The sequence below is a fragment of the Limulus polyphemus genome, unplaced genomic scaffold (assembly GCF_000517525.1).
Source record: "Limulus polyphemus unplaced genomic scaffold, Limulus_polyphemus-2.1.2 Scaffold1263, whole genome shotgun sequence".
Classification (NCBI taxonomy): Eukaryota; Metazoa; Arthropoda; class Merostomata; order Xiphosura; family Limulidae; genus Limulus; species Limulus polyphemus.
Window position 1 is genome coordinate 298,414 of NW_013666873.1, and position 12,988 is coordinate 311,401.

Sequence of the window (12,988 nt, forward strand, 5' to 3'; positions counted from 1 at the left end):
GTAAGTACAATAATACGTATAGAGTAGTTAGTAACGTTACAAATATACTAATATATATATATATATATATATATATATATATATATAAACGGTATAACGTGAATAAAGAAAATATAGAGGTTTTTATAACATTAAAGGACAAGAAGGGCTTTATTGTCCATCTAGGCTGTCCTATTCACTAAATTAAAGAAAAGAAAAATATATATAAAGCCAGCCCTTATCATTCAAATATCAAACTCCCTTAAATTAACTGCATCCACCAAGTCCAGTTGCTAAGGGTGGAAACTAAGGAAGATTATAATGCTGCCTAGCGGAGAAAAACCCTCCTATGACCTATACAATAATATTCAACCTTTTAGGACTTGTATTTAATATTTCTATAAATGCAACTTAAAATCTTATTTGCCGTACAACCCTGTTAGAAAAATATGATAGATATGTACGTTTTATTCTCTTAGCTGCTTGAAATCCTGAAGAAGCTAATTTTTCAAATATAAAAGTAATTCTTAAAAGTACAAGTGCTTGATTTCTCATTATTGTTTGGTAAAGAAACTTTGCTGATGAAATGAAAGTTAATTGTATATAACAGAGTTAGACAAAGGCCTTGTTATAGATATGAATAAAACATGTTATGTTTCAATATAAACAGCAATAATTCCTTAAAACTTTGCTTAGAAAACTTCTTTTGAATGTCCAGACACAGGAAATACCCATAGAAGTGAAAATAACAATTCAAGACAGAGTTAGACAATGCTTTAGTTCTGATTTTGTTCCTGCTTTCTGCATAGGTTTTTCTGGGTGTTATATAAGGTTTTATTTCGTTGTTTGTTTTTTAAGCATTATATCCCCATTGTGTTAGGTGAAGTTTTTATTTCTTTATTTATTTCTACTCTTTTTACATAGTCTCTCTGGCTGCCCTCATGCCGACAAAGCCCAATTACAAAACCAACACCACGATTTAAGGTAAGGCACTGTGATATCTCCTCCTTGTTAAATTATAAATGGTAGAACAATTGATGTTTACTTGAATTTTCATACCAGTTTAATGAGGAGTTGTACCAAGCTTTTAATTCATGGCTATAGAAGAACCCCTGAAGTATAACCAGACAGAATTATCCTAAAAATAAGCTCTCAGAACAACTCTAAGGATAGAAATTAGCTAAGGATAAGCTTTCAGAACAGCCCAAGGATAAACTATCCGAGCTGGCACTTAGAAGGAGATAAAAAATAGGCTCCAAGAACTAGCCTAAATATAAACTCTCAGAACTCAGTTAAGAATAAGCTCTCGTAACTATCCTGGTCAGGACATGTTTCCATCTTTATCAAAAAAGTAGCTTTTTTATGTTATTATATTTTAATGTTTTACGGATAAGATATTATAAATGGAAAACACACTTTATCAAACAATGAAACATTGAAAACACAGATAAAATAAAAATGCTGGACTTCTCTCTCTCTCTCTCACTGTTTTTCAGTACAAGTCTTTCAAAATGCATATTTCCTTCATGCATCATCAGACAAGCCTTGGTGTCTATAAAGGCTCACGTGTATCGCATGTAGTTCGTAGTTTTCTGCTTAAGCTACTTACTGGATATTCAGTGTCACCACACACACCCGTCTACGAATAGATTATTCTATTATACAACCCTTTTGAATTATTCATACTTTTATCTGGTTCGATTTATTTCAAAGGCCTTAGTTCACCACAATATATTTTACGACTTGTCGTGTCAGTGGACGTCTGTTACATGTTTAACTTCGTAGCTTCTGGACAGTAAATATCTAAACAATAATAAAATCCCTTACTTATAGAAACGTGTTTATTTAATTTATTATACGGTACTGTATTATAATATTGCTGTGAGACATTCATGTAGTTCTTTCTTTGTATTTTACTGTATGTGATTGCTACTGACAAATACAGCGTTTCATGTTTCAAAATGTTATTGGCTGTCTATTTTCATAATCCTCCGTCTTGTTGACAATCTCGAAAAGAGATAATATTATTTCGCAAAGCTATACATGAAATTCAATAACATTAAGGGAAATTTATGTTTCCAAAGTCGCTCAAAGGTTTCATAATATCAATTTGCAAGTTCCTATTTTCTTTAGCGAATCAAACTGGCTCAGTTTTGTTACGTTGTGGTATAAGATATCTAATTTGAAGAATAAAGTCTAACATATCAGCAGTAAACTAAGTAAAAAACAATAAAATACAAATCAGTAAACATCTTCAATCCAACCTAGTTTTTTAATGAAGTTTCGTTATTTTGTCTAAAACACATTTGACAGGAACTACTACGAGAACGTCTTTGTCATAAGACTTAAGAGCCCTACTATTTAATTTCAGGTGCCCAACTCCCGGATGTGATGGTTCTGGTCACGTGACAGGAAATTACTCTTCTCATCGTAGTCTGTCAGGTTGTCCACGTACCAACCGACATAAAATATCTGTATTAAGAGAAGAAAAACCCAATGGCGATTTAACCCGGTAAATTTTATGTTATTATTTGTTTTATTTTTATCACGTTTAATCTTCGTTTACCAATTCAATTACAGACATGTTTTTCTACTCAGTCACACAGGAGGTCAATCTGTAGATATAATGTCTCTCTTCTATATCTTGTGATGATAAACCACCTAAACTATGGCTTTAGTGTCGAACGTGAGTAGCCTACAATGAAGTCAGAACAAATATATTAAACAGTTAAAGGTGAGGATACTGAGGAGGAATATCATTTAAGTGTCAGAAAAGAGAGAGAAAAAAACGAACTCTGGTACAAAATCCCTTAGATGTATTTTGGTTCATCAATACACCGATGTCAAATATATACGGTAATGGAAAATAGTATTTCCAAACAGAAAGAGAAGAAGTTACCCTTTTTATTTCTGTATCTTGTTATATGTTGTTTTATAATAATGAAATAATTTTGATATAAATTTGAGTTCCGTTTTCATACGCCATGTATTTCGTATAAGCACAGTTTGATTGCTCTAGCTCCTGCTTCTCTATTCAATCTTAAAATAGAACGTTAAACAAACTTTATTTGGATAATGTTAATAGTGTTGTAGATATTCGTTTCCAATTAACTGAAAGAGGGCGTCACCGTATAATAGCTGAGTCTTTGGTAAGGTCATGTTTATCGTTTGTAAAAAACTTATTTAATTATTATAAGCGATAAAAAATTCAGGATTGACAGAAAGAAGTTGTCGGTTGTAGTATATTTAAATTGTTTAGTAACTGATGAAAACTTTAATCTCGGTATTTCGTTTCTTATGAAAACAAAGTTGGGTAAGGAAATTACATAAACTTTACTGTGCAGTCCTGAAGACGACAGTTTTTCCCCCAGTAATTTCTTCAAAACATGTACAACTCTTTAGATGTACTAAAACAAGTTACTTTTCAAAAATAAAACTAAGTTTACTTGGAAGCAAATACGGATTCTGTGGTGACTTCTGCTTTCGTCGATTTTGACTATTAGATTCCTTAAGCTCCTATGTAAGTTGTGTATTCTGCACTATGTATAACGTATAAACGACTTTGCAGACGTGATAAAGAAATAAGCGTACGCAATAATTTATTATAAAAATGAACTCAAACGTAGTTTATTCTTTGTTTTTGCTTAGGAAATAAAACTTCCCAACTAGCATTGGGTGGTGAGACGTAATTAAAGAAAATTCAGTCTTCGAATCTTTATCGTCTTGCATGACCATAAAGATGTGGCAAATTGTGTGTTTTCTAAATGCTTTTGAGTATTCTTAGCCATAAATCAGTGCTGTTTATACTGCCCAGTTTTTACTAGGATAATTTTAATTATTAAGAACACGTCACATTCATGCAACATAGAAACTTATGCTAATACTTAAGGCTTACGATGACAACAACAGGATGATTAAAACATCACTTTCTGATGAAAATAATTTTCAAAGTTTTTGACGTTTTCTTAGCTCATTTAATAATGTTTACTATTAAAATATTATTCAAGTTTAATAATTAAAGTCGTTAACAACACGGAAAAATTTTCGCTTATTGAAGTTTTGTGTGTGTGATTCTATAGTGAATTAACTATTTATCAAACTATAAAATATTTTAAAGCATTACAAGAAGAGCTAAGTAAGGCTTGGTATGGCCTGCTTATTAGGGCGTTCAACTAGCAATCTGTGGGTTGTGGATTTGAATTCTCTTCACCAAACATACTCGCCTTTTAGGATTGCTGTCAGGACCATTCACCCGAGTGTAAAATTTTTGGTTAATACAAAAAATCCGAACGCCGACCACATATCTAGATGGGATTAAAGTCTAACGAAGAAGAATAGCTAAATAGGTTCAACTATCACCAGAAAGTACAGACATTGCTCACATCATAAGAATATGCAGAAGTCTGATTTGTTTTCAAATCTTCACAAAAAATATTGGTTATAAATAGGGTAGAAGGAACATAAGAAACAGTAATTTTCATAACAGTTTTTAAAATTCAGATGAATATCAATCAGAACATTTATATTTGAGAAACAATGATCATGCAGTCAGCTTTAGAAGGAAACTTTGCCTGCTAATTTTGAGGAGTGAGTAACTTATAGTAAAACGAAGTTGAATACGCAAATTAGCAATTAACGTGACAATCACAGCTAATATAAGGTCACGGTGGAGCGGAAGGTATGAGAACTACGTTATGATATTGTTTAGCATTACTTTGGTGGTGAGACGCTACAGAAAATTATTCATACACTCAGATCATAAAGATTTGTTCAGATCGGATATTTGGAATTTCCAAAACGGGGATAACCATTGTACTTAATGGCATTGGAAAACAAAATAAAGTGGATCAACTTGGAGACCTAGGACCATCCAGAAAGATATCTGCAACAAGTCATAAACCATCTAATTGTAAGCTAATTGTAGCATCTTGTAACAGGCGAGAATCCATGAACACAAAGATCCCTGGTAAAAGCCGTCCACATGCTCCAAGAAACAGTATATAATATAATCAAAAATGATCTCAATCTAGAAAGGCGACACATGTTACGTATACACAAATTGCTTCTGTAATTTATCCATTCAACTGTAGCATACCTCAAGCAGCTGAAGAATGAAATTAGTATTCATGCTATTCCATACGAAGACATACCGGTAAAGTCACCAAACGCAGCGCTTATGGATTTCTGTGTGATCGGACGCTTAAAACGGACGTTGGGAAACCGTCGTCCTCGTATGCTGACGGATTATGGAAAGCAATGAGGGAGGATTGGTGTCATTTGTAAATGACAACCTTACGACAGTGCTTTTTGTAATAGAAACTACGTTATAGGGCTATTGTCAATATGTACGGTCATCAAATAGAGCATAACCGTACGTGGCGACATGCAATCTAATCAAGTGGCGTGGCTCCAAGGTCGTTTTAATGTAACGTACTCAACCTCTGTAGAAATAGAAGTGTTAGTTATCTAAAGGTGAAAAGTTTCACACAATAACTTATATGTTTTTTTCTCACATTCTGTTTTGAATCACAACATTACTACAGCAATATTTCTATAATATTCAGAGTGACTGGCTGTCCGATAGGTAGTAAGACTAAAGTCCGATATCACCACGAACCTATACAGACAAGCGGAAGAGTTATCAAACCTGAAGGAAGTAGGTACGTTGATGTTTCGAAGTTTACAACTTTTATCTCTATAAATAATACGCTTAACACATTTGTATTGAAATGGTACTAAAAATAGTAAATATGTTGTATCTTTGGTAATGTGATAATACACTAATTCGTATATTAAGATACAATAGTTTTAACAAACAATAAGTTACATTAATATATTTTCTGTAAAAGAAGAAGCTATACTTTAGCCATAGATTGAGTAAACAGTCTAAGATTATTTTTTTTTTACTCATAAGCGATTAATATAAACAAAGTTTCAATTACGACTTTCTAAGCTACCAGACATAATGAAGTCTGGTATTCATCAAAAGGCTACGCCGGAAGTGGCATAAAACAAATGTAGCATAGTTAAAATACTATTTTACACTTCTCTTACTGGAAACCCGTGTATGACTAATAAAGAATCATGTGATCGAAATTTTATTAGTCTTATTGTGGTGTAACATCAATCACATATACGTGTTACCATTACCTGTAGTTGCTAATATTCAGTGATCGAAGTGGGTCGATATGCAACTATATGATATAATTGCTTGCTGGAAGTGGGTCGGTATGCAACCATGTGACATAATTTCGTGCTGGAAGTGGGTCGGTATGCAACCATGTGACATAATTTCGTGCTGGAAGTGGGTAGGTATGCAACCATATGACATAATTGCGTGCTGGAGGTGAGTTAGTATGCAACCATATGATATAACTACTCCTATTTAAACCTTTGATTTCCATACAGTTACTGAATAAGGATTTTTTCCCATTTCTGAATGTTCAGAACGAACATTTTTGATTTTCAGCTACTTCTTTTTTTCCTTACAGAAACATCTGTTTTCAATCAGTTTTCTTCACGCATTTTTGCCTTGTTCTAAAAGTAAATTTGAACATATTTCCGCATAATTGCTCTGCAAGTCAACTGCTTGCTTCGCTCTTGCACAGCTTCTGCTTTTCTTCCGTACCAGTACTCTCCCCACTAACCTAACAAAATTGCATGACACTTGTCAACGCTTTCCAGTTACTAGCAGGAAACTCACAGTATAGTTACATTTCATGTAATAAAGTGAAAACTTTATAGCTTATTTTTACTGTAAAAACTTTTAAAATAGGAAATTAAATTTGGTAATGAAACGCAGCGTTTGAAATGGCCTAAATTTTTACATTATGCTATATGGCATGTGCATAAGTAAAATGTTTCATCGTGCCTAAAATAGTTTTGTTCTTTTTATTTATTTAAAATTTTTACTACTACTTATACCTGAGAAGAGACAAGTAGTCATAAGTGACATTCTTACAGCTGCCTCTTGTAACTTTGTTATATGTGTTAATCGGCTGTTTATGCATAAGCAGGGTTTAAGAGTAAATAAAACATGTGTAGTTCCATATTTAATCTTTCCCAGTAACATTGCTTTGCTCCTTCTATGAACATACGTAACCCAACTTCTACGCCTTCCAAGTAACTTTTCTTTGCTCCTTCTAAGAACATACTAACCCTAGTCCTACTCTTTCCAACTAACAATGCTTTCCTCCTTCTAAGAAAATATGTAACTCCACTTCTACTCCTTCTAAGGGCGTAAGTAACTCCAATTATACTCCTTCTAAGAACATACTAACCCTAGTCCTACTCTTTCCAACTAACAATGCTTTCCTCCTTCTAAGGAAATATGTAACTCCACTTCTACTCCTTCTAAGGGCGTAAGTAACTCCACTTCTACTCCTTCTAAAGGCGTAAGTAACTCTACTTCTACTCCTTCTAAGGACGTAAGTAACTCCACTTCTACTCCTTCTAAGGGCGTAAGCAACTCCACTTCTACTCCTCCCAGGTAGCATTGCTTTGCTCCTTCTAATTTTTTCGACGTATTTAAATTCTCTTAATGCAGGTAGTTGGTTCACACCAAAACTGGGATATTTTGCTTTGCATCTGCTGACAATTGTTCTCTTCTACTACAGTCCTTCCCTTACTATGTTAATTTTTGCTGTTCACTGAATGTACTTTTTGAACTTCAGCATGTACTTCCTGATTCTAATGTTATACTTTTGAAATATGTTCACCTCAAAATATGTTTACGTATGTGAATGTTATTAAACACAAGTATTTTATGTGTGTATACGTTGTCATAATTCATCGATCTGCTTGTCTGTCGACATATTGCAAAGTATGGTAAAGAAGGTCTATCCTGGTACAGAACGTTTATAATTTTAGGTTTGGCTCGATATTCACACATCGCTTCAATATAACGTCAGTTTTACTGAACTGGTAAACAAAAGAAGACAAAAGTCAAACGTTTCAAATGTGTATGTGCAAGACCTACAAACTAATAATCTCAAGTGTGTGTATAGAAACTACGGGTCAAACATCTCAAATATGTATATATATATATATATATAATAACTGCAGGTAAAACGTCTCATGTGCGTGTACAGGAACTACGGGTCAGACATCTCAAATGTGTATGTGTATATATATATATATATATAATAACTGCAGGTAAAACGTCTCATGTGCGTGTACAGGAACTACGGGTCAGACATCTCAAATGTGTATGTATATATATATATATAATAACTGCAGGTAAAACGTCTCATGTGCGTGTACAGGAACTATGGGTCAGATGTCTAAAGTGTGTGTGTGTATGTATAGTAACTACAGGTTAAACGTCTGAAGTGTGTGTGTGTATAGTAACTACAGGTTAAACGTCTGAAGTGTGTGTGTGTATAGTAACTACAGGTTAAACGTCTGAAGTGTGTATGTGTATAGTAACTAAAGGTTAAACGTCTCAACTGTGTGTGTGTGTGTGTGTATAAAGTAACTACAGACCAAAAGTCTCTAGTGTGTGTGTGTGTATATATATATAAGAACTACAGGTCAAACGTCTGCCAGTTTATTTTAAGTGTATTTAAATACATTTAAAATTTTACATTTATTTAAACTTTCTGAAGTTTTTTATCATCTTACATGCTTGCTAACCCTGTCTTTCTCCATTGCAGGCCTTACTTCGCCTCTACAGCCTTTACTCCATTACAGATATATTCGGGCAATGCCCAGGCGTTATATTTCGGCGCCTGGACGTAAAAGTGAGTTTTCTCGGGGCTCTCCCGTTTCTTCCCCCCCCCCACCCCCACAGCCAATTTTCGGGTATTGGATTTATTGATTTCAGCCCAGGCATAGGATTTTCACATTCCTTCCTCCTTGAAGGACCTTCCGTCCCACAGGGGGGCGTTTGGTTTGAGAATTAGAAGAACGCGTAGTATTTTGCAATCATAATTAACTCAAGTAGCATCACTCAAGTAGCCTAACACCTTAGCAGTAGTAAAACACTTAATATGACCATTTTAAATTAATATAAGCCCGTTTATATGTTGATGTTTTCACATTGCCTTAATCACGAGTGAGACGAAGAGAGTTCCAAAAATCTCTGAGCACCCCTGGTTTTATAATAAACCTAAATACCTGCCAAGATTAGATTGGTCTCATGTGTGTGTGTGTCTGTATAGGTACTACAGCTCAAACATATGAAATGTTTGTGTATAGAAACTAGGTCAAACTTCTCAAATATGTGTATGTGTGTATGAACTACAGGTCAAAGGTCTTAAGTTTGTGTATATGGAAACTATGAACGTGTCAAGGATACATAGAAACAACTAATGTCTCCAGTGTGTGAAGAAACTACAGGTCATAGGTTTCATTCCAATTATATACAGAAACTATGGGTCGCTAATGCGTGTTAAGTTTTTTCTTTATTTTAGCTTGTTCAAAACTATGCAATACTTTTGAAAATCACATTCATATCTCCGTATTATTGGGAAGCAGTTGAAAATCACATTCATATCTCCGTATTATTGGGAAGCAGTTGAAAATCACATTCATATCTCCGTATTATTGGGAAGCAGTTGAAAATCACATTCTTATCTCCGTATTATTGGGAAGCAGTTGAAAATCACATTCATATCTCCGTATTATTGGGAAGCAGTTGAAAATCACATTCATATCTCCGTATTATTGGGAAGCAGCTGAAAATCACATTCATATCTCCGTATTATTGGGAAGCAGTTGAAAATCACATTCATATCTCCGTATTATCTGGAAGCAGTCCAAATATTATTACATCTTTATAAATCGCGACACAACCTTTATTGGTTTGTTCGAAAATTTACCATCGTATGGATGAGCCTTTCTTGTAACTGAAAGTTTTACAAACGTGGGTGTGAATAAACACGTGTTCTTACTACGTTGTTACCATACAATATAACGTACGATAGATAATTCATTTATGTTACTATTTTGTATCTTTAACTGTTCCATAACATCTATTACTACATTTGTTCAAGCTAATCTACTCTTTTATACAGCCTTTCAACTTTGGGTGCGTTTTCAAAGAATTTCTGCTTTTATCTTCGTAAGATTTTACTTGCCCAAAGGAAAGTCTCTAAAGAAAGTTCTAACTAGATTTCCAGAAGAAAGGAAAGCTATTTAACATACCTCGTAGGTTTGCTAAAGTTCGGCTCTGATTGTTGACAATATTAACAGTGTCGCAAGAGGTCAAAGTGAATCTTAACTAGACCATCATGTTACAGTGGTGTATTGTTCGGTTCCCAATGTCGTTCGTATAGACATTTGTTTCAAAAGAAAGCTCTTCAAATGAACAAAAACAGATAGATTTGATTTATGGGTAAACAGTTTTTGCTTTGGAAAACTACAACTTAGTTTATTTTTTACCTGGACAAGCTTCTGTTTTGTTAGGACTTATTGAAAAAATCAAGTACATCTCATTGGGGAAATGTGTTGTTATTGTTCTTTTTATTATGCCACAAGGAATTCTAGTTATAACGTTGAATACTAGTATTTATTGTATTAACCATTTTTTTAAAACGAACAGCCTAGCAATCCCAATAAGTGACTTTCAATCAATATCCTTGGTAAAACTGGTTTGCTTTAGAAATGTTAGGGTTCTTCGAAGAGAGAAATTAGATTTCATTCAGTCGATAATATTGAACCAAAGGAATTGGAAAGTTTCAATTGGTGCTGGAAAACAAAAAGTACCTAACGAAGTCAACAGATTTAAAGTATTTTCTCAATTTACAGTTGCCCAACTCCTGGATGTGATGGCAGTGGTCACGTGACGGGTACCTTTCTTACCCACCGAAGCTTGTCTGGGTGTCCTAGGGCAGTTCACCGTGAAAAGAGACCAAGACTTTCCCTCGGTCACCAGATGTCGCCTCCTACAGGTACAGCATTGAATTCCTCAATAAAAGCGTCCACTAAAACTATATCAATTTAGTGATTGAATTTCTTTCATTGTTGGTGTGGTCATATATATATCGTAAGGCTACTCTGTGTTTTCAATAACTTGTTTAAACTAATCGGCCCGGCATGGCCAGGTGGTTATGGCGCTCGACTCGCAATCTGAGGGTCGCTGATTCGAATCCCTGTCACACCAAACATGCTCGCTCTTTCAGCTGTGGGGACGTTATAATGTAACGGTCAATCCCACTATTCGTTGGTAAAAGAGTAGCCCAAGAGTTGGCGGTGGGTGGTGATGACTAGCTGCCTTCTCTCTAGTCTTACACTGCTAAATTAGGGACGGCTATCGCAGATAGCCCTCGTGTAGCTTTGCGCAAAATTCAAAACAAACAAATAATAGTATTGTTACCAAACTTATGTGAACATACTCCAGACTAATACTAAAGACCGACCACGAATTATTTTCATCTGTCACATAAATTTGCTACGCTCACCTAGTTCAAATGCTAACGTTATTGTAAAAACGTAACAAAACTTCTCGGAAATTTAGTCTTTGTTACGCTTATATTTCAAATAAACTTAGTTTATTATTATTTAACAAAAATGTCCCAAAATTTGTCCCAACTCACACTTGTGGTCGTTTTTTGCGATGATAAATTGTGACCACATAATACTCAATTTAAATGTAATGACAGCATTAAAGACATGAATCAGAGGTGCTAAGAACCATTCAATAGGTTATTATTGTAAAAGGAAACAAGCAAATTTTTACATAAGATTATATGATATTTTAAAGCTGAACCTTCACCATTCAAAAAAAAGCGTTGAAAACCAAGATATTGCCCCCCAGTGGCACAGCGGTATGTGTGCGGACTTACAACGCTAGAATCCGGGTTTCGATACCCGTGGTGGGCAGAGCACAGATAGCCCATTGTGTAGCTCTGTGCTTAATTACAAACAAACCAAGATATTGTAGCATAAACGAAACATTTAGGTTAGATTTTAGAATATAACTTACGAAATAGCGCATTTACTTTATCTTATATATCACTGAAATGAATCTGTGTTTATATTTTTGCAATAAGTGTGGTAATTGCAGTTCTAGCAGGATTTGCACTTAAGACCAACCACTCGCACGCCATCCTAAAGGGCTAATCTCTAGCAAGTCCCAGTAAGGCACTTTTTATCAACTCAAACTACCATATAACAAAGAAATCTGCTAACATCATACTTCTCTGTGTTATAAACAGATTTATGAAATACCTTATTATCAATGTGCCCTTTGCTAGAATAGATATAGGTACATATATTTATATTACTTTGTAATATTGAAATTATATAAATTATTTTTAATTTCTACAAATATAGAAGTTGCAAAAAATGAATCTATAAAGGTGAATGTTATTTTAAGAGTATTTTAAGCAGTATAGACATGTAGAGTTTTGGTTTTAATGGGCTGCCCCTGGCTGTTTATATAGTGGGACAACACTACGGCTTTTATACTGAGGCCTACTTCAATCTAAAGAAGGCCTTAGTATAAAAGCCAAAACATTTTCCCGAACTAGAAACAGGCAGGCAGAAGTAGTCCATTTAAAGCCAAAAGTTGAATAGTGTTTAACGCTAATTAGTTCTTTAAGGATCAGCATTCTATGAGATGGAAGCTTCGACTGAAGTTGGTCTTCAGCTAGAAGACAAGTTTCAACCGGAACTGGAAGAGACACTGAATAATCGTGAACTCCACCAATACAGAGCTAAGATCGAATCAGAGATGAGCAGCTATCGATCAGACGTAGAACAGAAAGTTAGGGTTGCCGAGATGGTACGCTCACCAGTTTCTCCTTCTAAGTTACGATTGTAGGTATCAACAGTCAAACTCTTAAGAAGAGTCATTTTGAAGTAAGATAGCACCGTGAGTCACTACGAGTCCCTAAAGGGCCAAAAAGCTCCAAAGGTTTTGAATAAAAATCTTCTTTATCAGGAGTTACTGGTGAAGAAGATACAACTATTCAACATTACCTACGCTTTTGGGTCGCTTTGTCACTACGAGGTTATTAGAAAATCCCTAAAGGGCCCAAAAGCTCCAGAGGTTTCAAAGAGAAGC

The 12,988-nt window shown here is 34.6% G+C and overlaps 1 protein-coding gene across 1 annotated transcript in view; it reads left to right on the forward strand.

Annotated features, from left to right (window-relative positions):
* LOC111086625 overlaps nt 1-12,741 on the forward strand; it is a gene marked incomplete at its 3' end in the record, with an annotated part of 194,584 nt that extends 181,843 nt beyond the window's left edge. The window contains exons 12-16 of the mRNA XM_022390234.1: nt 904-963; nt 2,351-2,491; nt 5,544-5,639; nt 10,729-10,871; nt 12,525-12,741. Coding sequence (XP_022245942.1) covers nt 904-963; nt 2,351-2,491; nt 5,544-5,639; nt 10,729-10,871; nt 12,525-12,741 — 657 coding nt within the window. The remainder of the gene's footprint in view (nt 1-903; nt 964-2,350; nt 2,492-5,543; nt 5,640-10,728; nt 10,872-12,524) is intronic.
* Between the last annotated feature and the right edge of the window lie 247 nt (nt 12,742-12,988).